Here is a 22,259-nt window from a genome sequence, read left to right as displayed (position 1 = left end):
GTGTTCTCTGGCAACACTTAGGTGTCCCCACAGTGCCTCCACCTGGTGGGGCAGCCCTAGGCACCCCTCCAATGCCTGTAGGTTCTTGTCTACTCCGGTGGCAGGGACCTAAAGAGCTGCGGGGCAGGCTGCCACCTCACTGTATGTTATTGTCATTCTCAAATGGGTGTTCAGTGACATGCACGAGGGTAGGGCTGATTCAGAGCTCATCCTTGAGCTGCCTGCCGTCACCGACCTTGCTCTACGAGTGAAGAAGGTGACCGCATGCTCCCTGAGTCAGGTGATGTCCACTCGTGTGGTCAGACATTTTTGGCTTAACCTGGTCGATGTGCATGAGGCTGAGTGAACCAGTTCCTCAACATTCCCATATCCCAGGCTGGCCTCTTTGGCGGCGCGGTCGAGAACGCTGCCCAACAGTTCTCGGCCGCCCAAGGGCGGACTTTAGCTTATCTGACTTTGCGGGTTCTGCTGCTACTAGCCGCCGGCTCAGATGCTTCAGTCCGCTTGCCTCCGAATGCGCCCTCCTGCGACTTCTGCCCCCTCCCGTCCGGTCCCAGCAGCACCGGCCCGTGCCGTGAGGTGGTCGTAGGTAAGCGCCCCTGCCCGTACCAGCCCCGCTGCGTCGCTCCCGTTACGGGCAGCTCGGGTATGGTTTGCAGTTCTTCAGGGAGTGGTCGCAGGCCCACTCCTTCCACCGGCGGAATGCTGGGGGAGAATCTTTTCTTCAAAGAGCTGCATTCCATCTTCGAGCACACAGAGCAAGGTGAAAGTGCGCAACGGCCCCGTGCCTCGCCATTCTCATTCTCCTCTGTCTCTGAGGGTGCGGATGGGAGTGTGTGTCGTCCCTGGACCACGCGCTCCCATCCCCCTCTATCGCCTAGCCCCCGGCAGAGCAGACCCCCGTGGAACGCTGGTCCTTCCCTGGTCTCCTCTGTCGGGGCGCGGAGCTCAATTGTGCACCCGCGGGGGGGGGGGGGGGTAGCACCTCCGCGTCTGTCCCGCTGGGTCGCCCGAACGATCAGACTCGGCTATGCGACTCAGTGCGCACAATCTCCTCCCCGCTCCGGGGAGTTTGCTTACGGTGGTCGGTGGCTATGCCCCGATCATGAGAGCGGAGATTGCCGCCCTGCTGGCGAAGGGTGCAATCGAAACTGTCCCTCCAGCCGAGATGAGGTCTGGGTTTCACAGCCTTACTTCATGGTCCCCAAGAAGACTGGTGGGTTACGACCGATCCTAGATCTCGTGTTTTGAACCGTGCTCTGCCGGTCAAAATGCTCATGGCCAAACTAATTTTCGAGTGCGTTCGGCCTCAGGATTGGTTTGCAGCCATGGACCTGAAGGACGTGTACTTTCATGTCTCCATCTAACCTCGACACAGACCGTTTCTTCGGTTGTGCTCGAGGGAGAGGCATATCAGCACACGGTTCTCCTATTCGGCTTAGTTCTGTCACCTCACGTCTTTAAGAAGACCGTCGAGGCAGCCCTTGTTCCCCTTCGCGAACACGGGATTCGCATCCTGAATTATCTCGACGATTGGCTGATTCTGGCACACTCTCGAGAACAGGTTTGCGAACACAGAGACCTGGTGCTCTGGCACCTAGCCCGTCTGGGCCTTCGGGTCAACCGGGAGAGGAGCAAACTTTGCCCCGTGCAGAGGATCTCTTTTCTCAGTATGGAGATAGACTCGGTCGCCATGTCCGCGCAGCTCACGAGCAAGCACGCGCACTCACTGCTGACTTGTCTTCGACAGTTCGAGGGCAAGAGTGCGGTTCCACTGAAACTTTTTCAGAGGCTCCTGGGGCATATGGCATCCACAGCCGCAGCGACGCCACTCGGACTGCTTCATATGAGACCGCGTCAGCTGTGGCTTCGCGATCGAGTCCCGAGGTGGGCATGGCATCATGGCTCGCTCAGAGTTCCAGTGACTCCGGCTTGCAGTCAGACCTTCTTCCCGTGGTCGAACCTCAGCTTTCTACGGGCCGGGGTCCCTCTTCTGCGAGTTTCAGGCATGTCGTTGTCTCCACGGATGCCTCTACCACGGGTTGGGGAGCCATGTGCAATGGTCATGCAGCCGCGAGTTCCTGGACAGGACCCCAGCGCCTCATGCACATCAATTACCTCGAGCTGCTGGCAGTACACCTGGCCCTGCACCGCTTTCGAGCACTGCTCAGGGGTCAACACGTACTTGTCCATTCAGACAATACCGCTACAGTAGCGTACATCAACCACCAGGGTGGTCTACGCTCACGTCGGTTGTCGCAGCTCGCCCGCCACCTCCTGCTATGGAGTCAGAAGGTCCCTTCGTGCAGTTTACATTCCAGGAGACCGGAACCTGGCAGCCGACGAGCTGTCACGGGTCCGCCCTATCTCCGGCGAATGGCGACTCCATCCCCAGACGGTCCAGCTGATTGGGACCAGTTCGGGGAGGTACAGATAGACCTGTTCGCCTCTCGGGACTCATCCCACTGCGCCCAGTTTTATTTCCTGTCTGAGGGCACGCTCGGCACAGACGCACTGGCGCACAGCTGGCCGCGGGGCCCACGCAAGTATGCGTTTCCCCCAGTGAGCCTTCTTGGACGGGTGTTGTGCAAGATCAAGGAGGACGAGGAGCAGGTCTTGTTGGTAGCCCCTTATTGGCCCACCAAGACGTGGTTCTCCGAACTGATGCTCCTCGCGACAGCACCTCCTTGGCCTATTCCTCTGAGGAAAGACCTACTCTCTCAGAGACGGGGCACCCTGTGGCACCCTCGTCCCGAGCTCTGGAGGCTACACGTGTGGCTCCTGGATGGAACGAGGCAGGTTTGAGTTCGCTGCCACCTGCGGTGGCGGCAACCATCACTTCCGCTAGAGTGTCGTCCACGAGACACCTCTACGCGTTGAAGTGGAACCTCTTCGTCAACTGGTGCTCTTCCCGTGGAGAAGACCCCCGGAGATGTCCGATCGGTGTCGTGCTTTCCTTCCTGCAAGAAGGGTTGGAGCGTAGGCTTTCGCCCTCCACCCTTAAGGTTTACGTCGCGGCCATTGCCACGTCTCATGATGCAGTGGAAGGTAAGTCTGTGGGAAAGCACGACCTGGTCATCAGGTTCCTGAGGGGAGCAAGGAGACTGAATCCTCCTCGCCCTCCCCTCGTGCCCTCTTGGGACCTCTCAGTAGTTTTAAAGGCTTCCTCTTGGCCTTTAGCGCATGGCGACTCGCTAACAGACATATGCAGAGCTGCAGGCTGGGTGACACCAAACACCTTCGCAAGATTCTATAATCTGCGAATTGAGCCGGTGTCCTCTCACGTACTCGCTTCCGCCAGTACTGGACCCGCTCAGGTGTCTTCGCTTGCTCGCCATTCCACTCCTCAGACTGGATAAGTGCGATATTCCTCAGTTGAGTCTTCCGTTGAAGCCCTGAGTCCTCCAGCACCGACGTTGCGGGCACCACTGCTGTCGCTCTGGATGCCGGCTAGGTGCCTCCGTGTGCACGGTTCCCTCTGGTAACTGTCACATGTGTATTATCCACTGTAAGCCTGTCTGAGCATGTGTCTTCCCTTGGCAAGCCATCTGCCACTCCTGGAGTTAAGCTTCTAGCCACCCTTAGGTTGGTACTCCAGTGTTTTCCCATATGAAGTTCCCTTGGACCATATGTGTATTCTTAAGTCCTCCCTACGGTAGGCATACTGCGGCATATTCCTCCCGGGATATGCTTCCCAGTGTACCTTGGTATTCCTGTGTTAAAGTAGGACTCCTGGTTATAAGCTAAGTTGTTAGGAGTCCAGACTTTCGCAGGGCACTGGAAGACAGCTGTGAAGATGGCGTGATGGCACGGACCCCCATTCTCCGTCATTCCGCCGTAACTCGGTGTGACTACGAAAGGGAACGTCTCGGTTACGGATGTAACCCTCGTTCCCTGAGTAGGGAACGGAGACGTTACGTCTCCCTGCCACTTCTGCTGTACCGCTGGGTAGACGCCTGAGTTCAGTCTCGGCTCCTCAGCGAAGACATACTGCGTTTGCGTTCACTTCCTCCTTTTATACCCACGGGGTGGGGCGGAGATACGCTATGCAAATTCCGCAGACCCAAGGCATTTTCATGCCATTGGCTCGTTTTTAAATACTCGAAGAGGATTGGCTTTCTATGCGAAACCCCCATTCTCCGTCATTCCAACGTCGGGAACGAGGGTTACATCCATCCATAGCTGAGACGTTTTCTGTGCCTTGAGATGCTAATCTGGAGGAGTTCAATTGAGGAGGAGTCTCTTGAAACAAAGCAAATGTAAATGATTCAGCAGATTACCAGAGACGCTAATCTAATCAGTCTGACCAGCGTGGTCACACTTTTACCATTACAAAAGCAAAGCTTAATCTTGAACTTAATGGCCAGGAAGCGCATAAAGACAAAAGCTAATGTGTGACACCTGGAATGCTTGGCTTAATCTTATTGGCTTCAAAATGGTAAACACTGTATAGATTTTTCAGTTAAAAATACTGTTAAACCTTTATGAAACATTTAATAATTTTGTATTCCTTCACTTGGATGCCCTTGAGGTAAGATAAAACACACCAAAAATAAATTTAAAAGTAAACTATCCCTTTAAAGGCTAACGTTAGCTATCAAAATATTTCCATGGGAAAAGGGCGAAAAAACATACATTAACGGCTGTAAATTTTGTTACAAACTATCTTTACAAATATTAAATGGACTATTGATATGTTGTATCGATGAGCTATAAAGTAGTTTGATAAAGAAATCAAATGAGTAGCCTACGATTCGCTAAATAAAATTGACGATACTCACGTTTCGACTTAAGTTCTTCACATGTTCTTCACATGTTTATCCGATACAATTTAATAGGAGGCGCTGTCTCGAAAAACGAGGGGTCTGAGAATGCGGGACTCTAGGTGGGGGACTGTAGATGCAGGTCAGCTTTTATCTAGTTAGTTTATACAGTGTATTGTAATTTATTTCACTGCTTTAAAATTGAATCAATATTTTTGTAAAATTTTTCACCAAAAAAATGTAGTAAATCATATAAAACTTTTTAGAGTGTAGATAGTAGTTGTTTAATTCCCAACATTTGATACAACGTACTGACTGTGTACACGCAGAAATATGCCTTTTCAACAGATAATAAAGAAGAGAGATGTCAAATAAATAGTTAGAAATGGAAGAGAAGAAACGGTGTCTTCCAGCGCACAGAACTAGTGTGACTAGGTTTTAAAACAGACTATAGACACTTTCAGCAGTGACAACATAAACAAACGGTACTGCGCATGTGCATTAATTAATCTGGCCCAAACTTAACTTCCGGCAGACTTGCGCAGACAATCCATAACAAGTAAATAACCTTAGTAGCTGGTATTTCTTGCCAGTCAAAGAAAATATATGTTACCAGGCCAAACTGAAATGTGACACTACCAGACCCGTTGAACAAAAATTGGAGACAAGATGTTTTTCTACCGACGTGTCTGATTTACCGCAGTGTTAAAAAAACTGTGGCAAGCGCAACGGCGGGGTTTGATAAGGTTAACATAGCTCTCCTTATTAGCTAGGCTTCTTACATGCTTGCTAACCTTTTTTTAAGGTGGGTCTCCACATTGACAGCATGTTGGATGGATCTGTGCAGCGCTGTTTATGATACTAACTATTCAATACACAGACTGGTCCGCTGTCAATGGCCCTCATTTATCAAAAGTGCGTACACCACATTTCCAGCGTACACCTTGCGTACACTCAAAACCACGGAGAGTTTGAGATTTATCAATATGGATGTGGGCGTACGGCACGCTCGAATCCTACACCCACTCAGGAGGTGGTGTACGCACGTTTTGAGTTAGTGAGGAAATGTGCAGAAAAATTCCTAACACCACAAAACGCACTGACAAACTAAAAGATATGATATATTATTACCCACTGTAAAACAAACAAACAAACAAAAAAACAGCATAGAAATTATAAACTTCAGTATTTATTTTTGTGTAACGTGGACTTCAATGTTTAATTTGTGTGACTTACCAAAGCATTGATTTGTAAGCATGTATTCCTTCAGTTGCGAGCCCGCTTTACCCTGACGTTTCAGGATTATCCCCGGCAGGTGCGCACGGACTGGGTTCAGTAGCCTAATGAAAAGCTTTCAATGACCAAAAAATAATTCAGACTGACAAAATAATAAAAAATACATTCTTCTTCTTTTAAATGATAATAATAATAGAAATAATAATAACAACATCCTTCTTCTAAATAACAATAAGCATCATTAATGCAAATCATAATAATAAGAAGAATACTATTACAAATTGTCATGCAATTATTAATGTGAATGAATGGTACTTCACATCACATCATCATCATCACTATTATACATGTGACGTGATTCGAAATTGAATGCTAATTTCAAAAGACGTGCTGTAAAATAATGCATTGTGATAGGTCATTTCGGCTCCACGTCGGAGAAGTTTCTCTTCTTTGCCGTCTTCCGTGTGTCCATGGCGTAAAATAAGGGCGTGGGGGGAGCGGAGACTTGAATATTTAGGGGTGTGTTATTCTAATGACGATCGTTTTCGGACGCGGGATTTATCAAGGGCAGGCATTGTATACACCTGGATTTCAAAGGTACGCACATCTTCATAAATCAGGCGGTGAGAGGAGTGTAAGCATAATCTTACACCAAAATATACACCCGTTTCTACGCAAGATAGAGATAGAGAGAGAGAGAGAGAGAGAGAGCGTGCGAATATACGCTGCATGCAACCCTGCAGTCAATTACAACTTTTCCCATCTTAAATTGTTAAAAACACGGAAATCAATATGTGGCGGTCAGCGCTGATAATGTGGTGGGCTGCCACTAATAAATGTATGGGAAACACTGTACCGGTTATCACTCAGATAAACATAGCTAGACTATTTTAATACCGCCGTCTTCCTCATAGGAAACCTTGACATTTTTATTTTTAAAAATTGCGTTTGCTCCCTAGGTCAGGTTGCACCCCACAGCTCAACAACCTGCTCATCACCTTAACTTTCACTGCATTTGTAGTCAATGCCATATTATCCAGTAAACATTAATAAACGAACAGAACGGAAGTTAACTTTGGGCCAGCTCATCACCATGGCAACGCGTCTGATGGAAGCATCTATTGGAAACTAAATGCTGCTGTAGCTTTTCAATAAGATGATCATCATAGAAGTGAACTATTGTTATTTCTCTGTCTTCAGTCTGAGTGATTGCAGTATTACAGAGACACAGAGTCTCATCCTGACTTCAGCTCTGAAATCAAACCCATCACACCTGAGAGATCTGGTCCTGAGCGTGAATAAACTAGGAGACTCTGGAGTGAAGAACCTCAGTGATCTACTGATGAACCCACAATTCAAGCTGGAGAAACTACAGTTAGTGTCATTATACTGTACAGCAATTACAGTGTGACTGAAGTTTATTTATTTAAAGACAGCAGGGCTTATGTTTCAGTGGTTATAGCAGTGCACTTTCTGGGTTTATTAAACTAAAACACTTTATTCTCAATATCTGACAGTGAGTCTGAGTTCACATTATATCTGTGTAAAATTCTTCACATTCATGATTTGTTTGTAAGATAATCTCTCTTCCTCTGTTTGTGTCTCTCTAGTCTACAGTACTCTGGCATCACAGATGTTTCTTCTTTAACTCAGTCTTTGACGAACTCAAAAGCACTGCAGTTTTTAAAAGAGCTTGATCTGAGTGTCAATGAGATCGGAGACTCAAAGCAGCGGCTCAGAGACGAGCTACGAGACTCAAACTGTGTCCTGAGGTAAGGAAACATCACTGAGATTTTAAAGAGATCTTCATTTACCTCTGATATGTGAACAATACTTTCAAACATTCGTGAAAGGAAATTATCATTAAAGTCCCTGTCAAAATTAATTATGTGTTCTGAGTTTGTCACACCACAGAAAAATGTGATATTATTTGAATATAACCCAGCCAAATTTGAATGATAAAAAAAGCCGGCAAGTACATAAAATAAGCTATCAAAATCTTGAAAAAATGAGCAGTTATCTCTGTTCTCAAACGCTGGGGGCATGTCTGCTGGCTGCATGGAAACCACGCCCACTCGCGGGAAAGCTGTCGACGGTGATATCTGATACTCCTTTCGGGCAGTGGTGGAAAGTAACTAATTATACTTTCAAATACTTTCGTTACAGTACTTGAGTAGATTTTTTTCATTTTTTCTACTTTCTTGGGTATAATTAAATTGTGGTACTTTTACTCTTACTTGAGTAAAATAAAAATAAAGTATTCAACTTTTTCTACATTTATATTTCATAAAAAGTACAAAGTACTTTGACAAAGGTGCCGACGGAGCAACAGGGCAAGCTGACATTTGACAGACAATTTTCAAACTACTGCGGTGGAGCCCTGCGCTTCAGCCAATAACAGACAGATCTGAAGCCCTTCAGCCAATAACAGACAGGTCTGACTCGGGTGCAAAACCAATCAAAACCTCCAGTCCAAAGCTCGGCTCATAACATGGACGCGGTTTGCAATGGACGGAGCAAGAATAATGTAAGTGTCTAAAATACATGCGCACACAGTTCGATTAATGGTAAAGCTCTCCCTGTTTAACAATACATTTAAACTAAATATACGAAGCAAACTTTGTACAAAGCTGAAAAAAAACAGTGAAATAAGATCGCATGATTAATCTGTCAATCAGATGCATGTAAAAGTGTAGTTTGTTCCTATTAGCAACAGTGGGCTCCCAGCACATTTTCGGTAGGCTACAACCATAGGGGCTACAGCGAAAAAAAGATAATTTAATTTAACATGTTAACCATACCCCACTTATTTTTATTTATTTTTTTTACTGGGAATTTTTTATTCATACTGTTTTATTGTTTTTCATACCTTTTTTTATCAGACCTCAATTAACCTTCTTTGCTTTCAATTATGAATGATTCAAATCAAAACATTCAAATGATCTTACCTACACTTATTTTTCAAAATTAGTCATAAAAAATTGCTCTTGACAACAGAGGAAGCTAGTCGTCTATATGTGGAGCACTTTTATCATGGATGGATGCACTTTTTTTGGGCTTCAAATTTTCTCCGGTCATTCACTGCCATTATAAAGTTTGGAAGAGCTAGACCATTTTTTAATATAACTGATTGTATTCGACTGAAAGCAGAAAGTCATATCTTCTACGATGACTTGAGGGAGAGTAAATCGTGGGCTAATTTTAATTTTCGGGTGAACTATCCCTTTAAAGTCATACATCATTCTTTTGAAAATACCTGACAGTTTGATAAACTCAGATATATTATAGCTATAATGTGTTTGTCTTCATGTTTCATCAGTCAAAACATCACTATTTGCAAGTTACTATATGCATATAAGGCATTTCCTGAAATGTGTAAGTTTAATACTTCTATGCATCAGTACTGGGCCTTCAGTATGAATGAAACAGATGACATGAGAGTGTTTAGCGCTCCATTTCGCTATCATCTCCCCATTTTCGTTTTTAAGCAAACTACTTATTTACTCTTACATGAGTCATATTATATTTCACTACTTCTACTTGTACTCAAGTACATTTTTACTTAAGTAGCAATACTTTTACTTAAGTACAATTTGTCAGTACTCTTTCCACCACTGCTTTCGGGACGGGAGAATGAACGGTGAGGCGGGAGAGAGATCGCGCTGAAATCGTTTGGGCCCCGTTCACTATTAACAGCGTATTATCAGTGAATCCCAGTTGTCTCTGAGGAAAGTTTATAAAACGATCCCGTGTAAAATGATCACTACAGAGGCGGGTGTTGGCAGTCATCCTCAGCTCTTCCTAAAGTTTGACTCTCTAAAAACCTCTTCTTGATGTGATAGTTTTTAGGGAATTTCAATGAAGATACCGATCTGTTTTGTACATGATCGCATTCAGGTAGTAGCCAATGCATTTCTGTGTTGAAGGCATAGCTAGCTAAAAAACGTCTCGGTTACGGATGCAACCCTCGTTCCCTGAGTAGGGAACGGAGACGTTACGTCAGAAGTGACGGAGATTGGGGGTTTCGCATAGAAAGCCAATCCTCTTCGAGTATTTAACAACGAGCCAATGGCATGAAATGCCTTGGGGCTGCGGAATTTGCATAGCGTATGGGTATAAAAGGAGGAAGTGAACGCAACCGCAGTATGTCTTCGCTGAGGAGCCAAGGCTGAACTCCGGCATCTACCCAGCGGTACAGCAGAAGTGGCAGGGAGACGTAACGTCTCCGTTCCCTACTCAGGGAACGAGGGTTACATCCGTAACCGAGACGTTCCCTTTCGTAGTCACTTCGAGTTACGTCAGAAGTGACGGAGATTGGGGGTCTGTGCCATCACGCCATCTTTAAGCTGTCTTCCAGTGCCCTGCGGAAGTCTGGACCCCTGACATAGCTTAACCAGGGATCCTACTTTGACACAGGAATACCAAGGTACACTGGGAAACATATCCCGGGAGGGACATGCTACCAGATGCCTACCGAAGGAGGACTTACAATACACATATGGCCTCATAGGGACTACATATGGAGGTCACTGGAGCACCAACCGCAGGTGGCTACTAGAATTTAACTCCAGGGGTGGCAGATGGCTTGCCAAGGGAAGACACATGCTCAGAGAGGCTTACAGTGGATAATACACATGAGACAGTTACCATAGGGAACCGTGCACATGGAGGCACCTAGCCAGCATCCAGAGCAACAGCAGTGGTGCCCGCATCGTCGGTGCTGGAGGACTCAAGGCTTCAATGGAAGACACTGAGGAGATATCGCACTTATCCAGTCCGAGGAGTGGAATGACGAGCAAGCGAAGACACCTAAGCGGGTCCAGTACTGGCGGAAGCGAGTACGTGAGAGGACACCGGCTCAATTCGCAGATTATAGAATCTGGCGAAGGTGGTGGGTGTCGCCCAGCCTGCAGCTCTGCAATGTCTGTTAGCGAGGCGCCGTGCGCTAGAGCCCAAGAGGAGGCCACACTCCGAGTGGAATGGCCCGTCACACCAAGGGGGCACGGACGGCCTTGCTGCTGGCAAGACAAAGCAATGGCGTCCACAATCCAGTGAGACAGCCGTTGCTTTGAGAGAGCCCTTCCCTTCTGGCTCTCCCCATGACAGACAAAGAGCTGGTCTGAGGTCCTGAAACACCGCGTTCTGTCGACGTAGGTGCTGAGAGCACGTACCGGACAGAGCAGTGCCAAGGCTGGGTCTGCCTCCTCCAGGGGCAGCGCTGGCAGGTTCACCACCTGGTCCCGGAAGGGAGTGGTGGGAACCTTGGGCACGTATCCAGGCCGGGGTCTCAGGATCACGTGAGAGTAAGCCGGCCCGAACTCCAGGCACGCTTCGTCAACGGAGAATGCGTGCAGGTCCCCCACCCTCTTGATGGAGGCCAATCCAACCAGGAGTGCTGTCAACATAGGACAGGACCAAAACTCTACCGATTGAAAAGGCTCCAGGGGAGACCTCTGCAGAGCACTTAGAACTACTGAGAGTACCCCAGAGGGCATGAGGGGAGGGAGGCGGATTAAGCCTCCTCGCTCCCCTCAGGAACCTGATGACCAGGTCGTGCTTTCCGATGGACTTACCTTCTTCTGCGTCATGAGAGGCGGCAATGGCCGCAACGTAAACCTTAAGGGTGGAGGGCGACAGCCTGCGCTCCAACCCTTCCTGCAGGAAGGAAAGCACGACACTGATCGAACACCTCCGGGGGTCTTCTCCGCGAGAAGAGCAGCAGCTGACGAAAAGGTTCCACTTCAACGCGTAAGGTGTCTCGTGGACGACGCTCTAGCGGAAGTGATGGTTGCCGCCACCGCAGGTGGCAGCGAACTCAAACCTGCCTCGTCCCGTCCAGGAGCCACACGTGCAGCCTCCAGAGATCGAGACGAGGGTGCCACAGAGTGCCCCGTCTCTGAGTGAGTAGATCTTGTCTCAGAGGAATAGGCCAAGGAGGTGCTGTCGCGAGGAGCATGAGTTCGGAGAACCATGTCTTGGTGGGCCAATAGGGGGCTACCAGCAAGACCTGCTCCTCGTCCTCCTTGATCTTGCACAACACCCGTGCAAGAAGGCTCACTGGGGAAACACATACTTGCGTGGGCCCCGCGGCCAGCTGTGCGCCAGTCAGAGTATGTGAGCGGAGTGGAGTGGGAGCGGAGCGAGGAGTGGAGCGGCATGATTTTGAATGGAGCGCGGAGCGGATTTTTTAAAAGTCGGAGCGTCGTGGTTTTCACTCGCTCCGAGCGCGCTCCACTACCGCTCTATCACGAGGACAATTCATGCCAACGGCTCATTATAGAACTGCATTTTTAGTAAGGATTCACGTGTTAAACACATTACGCTAGCATGATACAGATGGATCACTCAAATCAGAAAAAAATGTGAGGGTCATGATGACGCCGATGGACATGAGTGGCTGCGGGGAGGTTATAGTTATCAAGCCTGTACTGAATATGAGCGGGCACCACGATCTCATGAAAGTGCGAATCTATAGCACACATTTTATTTCTCGTGCCTATTATTATATGCCAAAAAATTGTTTGTGCGTGCAAATGACGCACACTAAACCCCTTGGTTAGGATGGGTGTGAAGTGCGTTCTTGCCATTAAGTGCGTATCGTAGGCTATGCCCACGAGAAATAAAATATAGATAGCCTACGGACTTTCATGAGATGGGGCGCTGGATCGGGCGGGGTGAAAGCACATTTTAAACAGGTAACACTTATTCACCAACGCAATCGCTTTCTCACTAATGCATGGCATTCAAACAAATGTAATCATACAGTCGGCTATCTGTCAGTATTTGATTTTAAATGAGCATGAATCTGTGAGAAATGTAGCGACCCGTAGATAAATAACTGATGAAAACGTAGTTATTTTCTTCTTTCCAAACAAAATGTGCTCTGCAAAAAGCAGCAATGATATTTAATTTATAATGCTGATAACCTGTAATAAGCATAGCATGTCATAGGAAAAGTTTGCACACTATCCAAATCCAATAAACAACATTGCAACTATTCTCCTAACGTTGTTTTTTATTTATTTACTATGCCTATGTATCTATTATGATGAGGAGACATTTTGTGAGATTTTAAAGCATACTTAAATACTTTATTCGGAATTTCCTTGGGGAGCGAACACGGAGCGGTGTTTCTGATATCAGTGAGCGAGGAGTGGAGCGGGAGTGGTAAATGGTGAACCCGGAGCGGAGCTGGAGCGGAGTGATTATATAATGCTTGGAGCGTGGAGGGGAAATTGTTGCCGCTCCACTCCGCTCACATACCCTGGCGCCAGTGCATCTGTGCCGAGCGTACCCTCGGACAGGGAATAAAACTGGGTGCAGTGGGATGAGTCCCGGGAGGCGAACAGATCTATCTGTGCCTCCCCGAACTGGTCCCAAATCAGCTGGACCGTCTGGGGATGGAGTCGCCATTCGCTGGAGATAGGGCGGACCCGTGACAGCTCGTAGGCTGCCAGGTTCCGGTCTCCTGGAATGTATACTGCACGAAGGGACCTCAGGTGCTTCTGACTCCATAACAAGAGGTGGCGGGCGAGCTGCGACAACCGGCGTGAGCGTAGACCCCCCTGGTGGTTGATGTACGCTACTGCAGTGGTGTTGTCTGAACGGACAAGTACATGTTGACCCCTGAGCAACGCTTGAAAGCGGTGCAGGGCCAGGCGTACTGCCAGCAGCTCGAGGCAATTGATGTGCCCGCGGCTGCATGCCCATTGCACATGGCACCCCAACCCATGGTAGATGCATCCGTGGAGACAACGAGATGCCTGGAAACTCGCTGAAGAGGGACACCGGTCCGTAAAAAGCTGAGGTTCGACCACGGGAAGAAGGTTCGGCGGCACGCTGGAGTCACTGGAACTCGGAGCGAGCCGCGATGCCATGCCCACCTCGGGACTCGATCGCGAAGCCACAGCTGAAGCGGTCTCATATGAAGCAAACCGAGCGGCGTTGCCGCGGCCGCGGATGCCATATTCCCCAGGAGCCTCTGAAACAGTTCAGTGGAACCGCACTCTTGCCCTCGAACTGTCGAAGACAATTCAGCAGTGAGTGCGCGCGCTCGCTCGTGAGCTGCGCGGACATGGCGACCGAGTCAATCTCCACGCCGAGAAAAGAGATCTTCTGCACGGGGCAAAGTTTGCTCTTTTCCCGGTTGACCCGAAGGCCCAGACGGGCTAGGTGCCGGAGCACCAGGTCTCTGTGTTCGCAACCCTGTTCTCGAGAGTGTGCCAGTATCAGCCAGTCGTCGAGATATTTCAGGATGCGAACCCCGTGTTCGCAAAGGGGAACAAGGGCTGCCTCGACAATCTTCATGAAGACGCAAGGCGACAGAGCTAACCCGAAAGGGAGACCCGTGTACTGATGCCTGGCCTCGAGGCAAACCAAGAACGGTCTGTGTCGAGGCAAAATGGAGACATGAAAGTACGCGTCCTTCAGGTCGATCGCTGCAAACCAATCCTGAAGCCAAACGCATTCGAAAATGCGTTGGGCTGTGAGCATTTTGAACGGTGGCTCAAAATGCGCAGATCCAGGATCGGTCGTAACCCACCGGTCTTCTTGGGGACAGTGAAGTATGGGCTGTAAACCCGGACCTCACCTCGGCTGGAGGGACTGTCTCGATTGCACCCTTCGCCAGCAGGGTCGCAATCTTCGCTCTCATGACCGGGGCATAGCCACCGACCACCGTGGAGCGAACTCCCCTGAAACGGGGAGGAGACCTCGCGAACTGAGTCGCGTAGCCGAATCTGATCATTCTGATGACGCAGCGGGACAGGTCGAGGAGCTCTAGCCAGGCTCCCAAGACTGAACCAGCGGAGTCATGTGAACCACAGACGTCCCCCCGAAGGGGCAGCGGTACAGGGAGACCGGCATGCACACAGGAGTTACCCTGTGCGGATGCACAGTCGAGCCCCGTTCCCCGACAGAAGAGACCAGGGAAGGACCAGCGTTCCACGGGGGTCTGTTCTGCCGGGGGTCTGGCGATAGAGGGGGAGGGGAGTGGTGTAGTCGAGGGACGACACAAGCTCCCATCCGCACCCTCAGAGACAGAGAGGAATGAGCGGGGCGACGCACTGGACGTCGTGCGCGCTCATTCCAGTCTGTGTGCTCAATGATAGTGTCGGTTTTTTCTTCAACCAGCTCAAGGCGCTGCTCACTCTTGGGTGAGCCGCGAGGAGCTAGCTAGAACAAAATATTCTCCACCGGCCCTCCACTGGGGGAAGGAGGGGCCCTGCTACCGCCTCCTGAGAAAAACCATGACACTATCACTGAGCAGCCCGTCTCAGGGAAATCGCTTCGCCTGGCGTTAGCAGGGCACGCGGCCTGAGGGGGCTGAGACGCTTACCTGTGGCCTCCTCCACGACGCGAACCGGCTGAAGGCTGCTGCTGGGGCCGCGTGGGAGGGAAGGGAGCCGCAGGGGGGCGTCCTCGGCGGCGAGCGGGCGGAGGCGTCTGAGCCGACTGCTGGGTGGAGGGAGCAGCTGGCCGTCGGGGCAGAAGTGTAAACCCGCCTCCGTCCGCTCCTAGGCCGTCGAGAAGTGCTGGGCAAAGTCCTGGACCGCACCGCCGAAACATTTAGATGATACTCCTGGACCACAGCGGTGGGCATCACCTGACCAAGGGGGCGAGACCCCCTGCTTCCGTGACCCTTTTGAGAGCAAGGTAGGCGGCAGGCTCGCAGCTCGCTTGGTCCGTCCCCTCCTCGTGCACATTCCTGAGCAGCTAGCAGGTGCTCATCATATGCAGGGCGGAGGCTGCCTGTCCCGCCGCTCTACAGGATCGCACCGCCATAGACGACGAGAACCCATAGGCTTTGGACGGGCATCTGAGAGCACCGCGGGTGGACGCGCCCTGCGGACGCAGCTGCATCGCAACAGAACGTTCCACCGGGGGGGTCCCAGCGTACCCACAGGCAACCGCGTCGCCAAGGGGAGAAAAGGCGGGAAACTGAAGCACGCTCTTTTCTTGTCAGTGCGTGTCAGTTCCGCATGCAACTCGGGGTTGGCCGTGGCCGTAAGGCGGCAGCGTTACCCAAAAACCAATTATCCAGCCGCGAGAGATCGGGATAGGGCGGAGTTCCACCCCCACCCGATGCTCACGGAGGCCCGAGATAGCATGGCCGTCATCGCGGGATCAGACACGGCGACGTTGACGCTCCCGAAGGAGGCAAGGCGGCCGCATCCTCACTTCCCGAGGAGTCAAGCCGGCCTTGTGATGCTGCGATCGTCATCGCATCATTCTCTGGAGCGCTGAACGAAACAGACGGTATCTGCAAAGAGGCAGACGTCTGAAGCGATACAGCGCTCACTGGCTCTAACACTGGAGCGGTGGGTGTGACCCGAGGAACTAGCGTCGGGGGTGTGTCACACATTCACCGTCATATCACCCTGTCCGCGAGTCGAAGAGCTTCTATTTTAAGAAGCAGAACGAGTAACGGACACAGGGACTCTCACTTTCAGATCATTGAGTCTAGATCACAGTGTAGAGATGCTCATGTTCCCATTCAGAAGGAACATGAGTCATCCACGAACGCTGCTACTGCATGCTGAAAGCCCAGGCACACAGAGCAGCGATCGCGACCATCAGAAAATGACATGAAACGATCGCACCCAGAAGAACACGGGCGAGTCGTCTTTAAAAAGACGTGCCGCGTGCAGCTCTTTCACTTAGAGAGGAGGAAATTCACTCTTTCAGCGCTGAGGCGACCAGGGAGAAGCGCAAAGTCTGGCAGACCACTGCTCAGATCGCAGGCAATGCAGAGTCTCGCTGGGTACCGCCGTCACACCAACACTGAAGAGGACGCTCGTCTCGAAGAGTCTTGAATCAGTGAGAATGGCTTAAGGAGTGAAGAAATCTCTTGGCTCCGAAGCGAAAACATACTGCGGTTGCGTTCACTTCCTCCTTTTATACCCACTGCGTGGGGCGGAGATACGCTATGCAAATTCCGCAGCCCCAAGGCATTTCATGCCATTGGCTCGTTGTTAAATACTCGAAGAGGATTGGCTTTCTATGCGAAACCCCCAATCTCCGTCACTTCTGACGTAACTCGAAGTGACTACGAAAGGGAACTGTAGGCTTAGATGTAGTAACTAATAGTACTGACAGTCACTCGCGATTGAGCGGTGAATGCGAATGTGCTCATGGAGTGTTATTGTGTGTTAGGGGAGATATCAGACTCTGTGCGTCATCAAATAGGGGGGTGTCCAGGAGCTCATGGGCTCCAGTGCGTCATCAAGCCCTGTTTTAGCCCCGCCCAAACAATCCGTAAAATCCGTCTAACTGCACATTTCAGTACTTTCACAGTCTTTGTAATATGTTTTAGCAATACATATGCAACATTTATAATGTGTTTAGAACTTTTTTGTAGAATTGACTTTACAGGGACTTTAAGATTTGTTGCAATAAAGGGTGTAAGAACAAAATGTGAAGTTATTGAAATGTTGAAAGAGAAGAAAAGCTCACTGTCACAGCTTTATACATCAACACCTGCTTTATGAACTGTGTCAGTAGAAGTGAATCATTTGAGTGTGAAACAGACTTGGTCAGATTGTAGGAAACGCTGCACTCCTGCTAAAATCAGTGCAGTTCCAGCTTCAGCTCACAGCGTCCAGCTCACATGAGCAATGCCTCTGTCTCTAGTGTGTTTTTACTGTGACAAGCAACACGTCACACTACTCTACACTTACTTTACTCTCAGTTATTTACTAAGAGCCTACAAACATGTTTAAACTAGAGGACAAACGGCTTTAACTAAAGGTTTGTGTTTAACTCAAAATAACATTAGTATTTGCTCGCTGTGGTTTATTCCATACGCCGTACACTCATTAGTTTATCTTTTACAGAGACTCAATAGGAGTCACACAGACACACATATGAACATGATTCAGGCTTTTCATCTATTATATTTAAAAACACAAATATCTATCCAAGATCATGTAAAGTCAGTAATTCATTTGATTAAAGGAATTCAATTTAACTTACTTTTACTAAAGAAAAAAAAGCACTTTTTTCCACTGATTGTTTTCTCTTCTGTTCCACTTTGCAGTATTTGAATGTAGATGAAAATCAGTCACCAAATTGTCAGTGGATTTCCATCAAGGTTTAAATCTGTGAGACAGAGATGAGAGGAGCAGAAACCATCAGGTGATCCACAGAAGAGTCTCACTGCTGTCTATGAGGAGAAATACATGTGTAAATGTGTTTCATACAGGTTAAATAAAGCAGTGTTTCATACAGGTTAAATAAAGCTATTAAATAAAGCAGCGTGTGTGTTAGCATATGTATTAGAAACATGTGATATTGAATGATTAAGGTTGGTTTATTATTCAGCCAAATGATGGTTTAGTTGTAATTAAAGGTGGAACAGAGGAAGAAGCTCAGATGAGTGTCAGCAGAAATCTTCACTATCAAAGTGAAGACATAAATGTTTCAAAAGATATAGAGATTACATGTAACTTTTAAACATTTACAGTATCTCTCTCTCTCTAACATTTTATACACAGAATATGTTTATTGTTATTGATTTATATATTTTTTTTAATCACATATGGACCTTTTTAGGCAAAGATGCGGCACTCATGGCAATGTGTAATCTGAATGTGGGCCTAAAGTGGCTCATATGATAAATAATGAATATGGCCCAAATATCACAAACCAAATGTGGGCCACCTATGGCAAAAATGTGGCACAATCGACAATGACTAATCTGGGTGTAAACCAAATATGACCCACAAATGTTGCAGCAAATGTGGCCCAGTTATCTTAAAACAAATCAGGGCCAGTTTTGTCAAAGATGAGGGTCAGTAATCACTGTGAATCTGAATGTGAACCCATGGGCGTCAGTGTGGTCTGAAATGTGCTGGGACAGAGACACATTCATTTATTTTATTTTATTTTTTTGTCTCTTTCACGCATGCAGGTCATGTTTTGAAAGATGATGTTTTGTAGATTACTAATGTAAATAAATAAAAATATATACAAAAATGTGATGATGTCTGACTCGTTTTATGAAGAAATAAGCCTTAGGTTTTTAAAAAGCATTAGACATATATGACCCACTATTCTGCTAAGTAGCCTACCATGTTAACAATATAACATGTTGTGGTTTAATGTACCTAAACAATGATTACCAAATTTCTCTCTCATGCTCCTCATAACCACTGAAAACGGTGAATAAATCAAACTGAAAACAGACAAAAAAATCGAACACAAAGTCCAATTATTATGGACGTTATCTGACATTAAAGGGGACATATCATGCAAAATCCACTTTTTTAGCCCTTAAATGCATTTTGTTGTATATTTGGAGTGTTTATAAGTACAGAAAAGATGAAATTATTCTCTTGAGGTGCTTCGTTTATATCTTTATATTCTGTTTTGTTCATATTTTTTAACCTGTTCAGATTTTTCTGTTGTCTATGACGTTTTTTGAGCAAGTGCGTCACCGTATTTGCAGCGGAACTGCCAAATAAAGACATTGACTACCGGCCCAACACTTCGAGCAATCCGCCATTATTATTTCTCGCTCCGATTTTGTAGTCCGAGCTCAATGATGCAGAAGTTACGAGAGGGCAAGTCAAAATGTTCGGTTGTTGGATGTACGTTAGTGACCTGAAGCACTTCAAGGATTCCCACTTCAACAACCTCCGCCAGTAACGTTATACAGAAGGGTTTGCGGATCGACTTCCTCTGAATGAGAGGTAAATTCCTTCTATCTTTGGAGACGACGAACAGAGCATTTCGATAAGCTGTAAATATCGTTAATAAAAATAAAGTACTTTACTTTCTTAAAACACACGGTGGTCATGGTTTAGCAGTACCTTTGTCTTTCTTTGTTTCTGTTTTGAAGTAACGTTACACGTCTGCAGTATTATTGTTCTTGAGTTTCATCAATGGTCATTTAGCTGCTTTTCTGATGCTTTTCTAAACGCATCATATTATCAATACAGATTTTTTTTGTGGTAAGATTAGACCGTAGTCATTTATCTTGTCAGTGTGCTTGTTTTAACAAGAAAAATAGTCGACTTTCACTAATAACACAAAACAGTTAACTCATATTGTTCTGCAGGTTCCTCGTAGTCTTTATCAACTCGCTCGCTCTGGCTCGATGTAAGGCTTGATGGACAAGTCTTCTGTTGTTGACATTTTATTAAAGTGTGAATAAAAATGTTCTTTGAAGGTATCGTATATAATCGTATATCTCTAATCAAACTACAATAATGGCCGAACGTGGGGAGTTGAACCGACCGTGAACTCATCGACCTGGAGAGCGGGCGGGGTATGACGCATCTCCTTTTTATTTAAAGGGGCCGCATTGAAACGGGTCGCTCAAAGATGCACATCAGAAAAGGGGTAGAAAAGGGGCCTGTGGAGCTATAATAATGAGGAATTCAGACCCAAGCTTTGCAGTTATGTTTTATATAGACCACAACGGTATGATTTATATGTAAAAATGAATGATTTAAAAGCATGATATGTACCCTTCTCTGATGGTCTTCAAAAAAAGTAACAATTCTGGTCTTCGGGGTCTATTGGACCCCAGACAATAATATTTAATTTTGTAACAGAATAGTATTTTTTTTTTAACAAATATAATTTTACTCTGTTTATTAATGTTTTTACTCAACATTTGTGTAGTTTTTGGAGGATTTATGATTTTTTTATTTATTTCTATAAATAAATAAATAAATATTTATTTAAATAGGATTTTTACAAAAAAACAGCATTTTATGTTAAATAAACTTTATAAAAGACCCAGATTTCTAACTTTCATTCCTGGGGATACCATGGATAATTTTACAAGGTTGAATGTAAGATTTTTGCCTAATTTTTGGAAAAAACAGGTTAAAATTTGTAATAAGTCACTTTATCCACTAGATGGCTATAGAGCTCCACTAGATGGCTATGCAGTGTTTCCCAAACTTTTTTTCTGGCGACCCACATTTTAAAGTCGATAAATCCTTGTGACCCAAAAAACATTAGGCCCATATAGTTCATATATCACGAAGAGAATTTATGCATTAACAAAATATGTATGACCATTTTTTTAAGGTCATTTTTTAAGCTTCCAGTTAACTATTTAAAAGAGATACAGATATTTGACAAAGCACTTTTTTTGTTTAACCTGTTGTTGACAATATGCAGAGGTGAAATGAGAAAGGAAAAGTTGACAGGGCATCTCATTGTTTTCATATTCTCATAGTTACAGTGTACATAATTTACTATAATAATTATTATAGGCTTAAATTAAAATATTCTGACACTGAGACTTTGTAACCATGCATGGCTCACTACCACTGCATAAAAATGCCTAAACAGGCACAAAAAAAAAAAACTACACACACGATTAAATACATATTCCTCTACCCCCCTAATAAATCTAAGGCAATATAAATGACTATAACATAGCATTCAATATAAATATTCCACATTTATGCCCAAACCATGGTAAATTATTACATTCAGGCTATTACATGGTAAATGTTTGTAAGGGGGGTGATTAGGGCATTTAGTCTTCTAACTTTATTCATGTTTCTTCTATTTTTCTCATCAGTATAGTGTTGGGAATGTTAAGACTGTTTCATCCGATTTAAAACTAGTTAAAATCATTGAGTGATGTGTGGTTTGTAAGAGAGAGGAGTACGTGTCCGACGCAAGGATGTCGCGCAACGTTGTTTAATAATAGTGTCCGGGACCGGGAGTAAACGCAACTCCTTTAAGCTTTGCGTTCCGTTGTCCACTGGGCCGTGCTGCCTAGTTCAAAGTAAACTAGTGAAACGACTGAAACCAGCGCTATTTTGTTCTCTATTTGTTGTTACTTACCGAGAAACCGCTTCAGGTGAAAAAAATCCGAATCGTTTCAGACCGTTATGCACGCGTGTTTGGCCAATGGCCAATTCATGGAAAGGAAATAATCAAACCAACGAATGATTATTATCGCTGGTTCAGTCGACAGAAATACGGGACACACATAAAAACTGCTGAAATATTCGGACTGTAAACTTTTCTCTCAGGTCAGTCGGAGTGCTCATGGTACACACACAGTGCGTGTGTATAGTCATCCAGCTGCACGCACCACTGCGTCCACGCGCATATCTAACCAAATTTAGCCGCGCGGCACCACCAGAAAATAGGAGGAGAGGGAGGTTGGGGTGCCCTCGGCCGTATGGAGATGATTGGCGGGCTGCACTTGGCCCGCGGGCCGCCAATTGAATAGCCCATATCTAGAGAGTAGCCTACAACACACTGAAAAATAGTGCTCGACTTGGC

At 46.8% G+C, this 22,259-nt stretch overlaps 1 protein-coding gene across 2 annotated transcripts in view; it reads left to right on the top strand.

The window, feature by feature from the left end:
• Positions 1–18,930, top strand: part of LOC120492842 (uncharacterized) — a 349,229-nt gene extending 330,299 nt beyond the window's left edge. For both annotated transcript variants that reach the window (XM_089130946.1, XM_089130947.1), the window contains 3 exons: positions 7,200–7,373; positions 7,610–7,771; positions 18,037–18,930. In XM_089130946.1, the coding sequence (XP_088987072.1) occupies positions 7,200–7,373; positions 7,610–7,771; positions 18,037–18,043 (343 nt within the window). In that variant the 3' untranslated portion in view covers positions 18,044–18,930. The remainder of the gene's footprint in view (positions 1–7,199; positions 7,374–7,609; positions 7,772–18,036) is intronic.
• The last annotated feature ends 3,329 nt before the right edge of the window (positions 18,931–22,259 follow it).

Source organism: Pimephales promelas, chromosome 5 (genome assembly GCF_988280905.1).
Source record: "Pimephales promelas chromosome 5, fPimPro1.hap1.1, whole genome shotgun sequence".
Lineage (NCBI taxonomy): Eukaryota > Metazoa > Chordata > Actinopteri > Cypriniformes > Leuciscidae > Pimephales > Pimephales promelas.
This window is presented reverse-complemented; position numbering and strand designations above follow the sequence as displayed.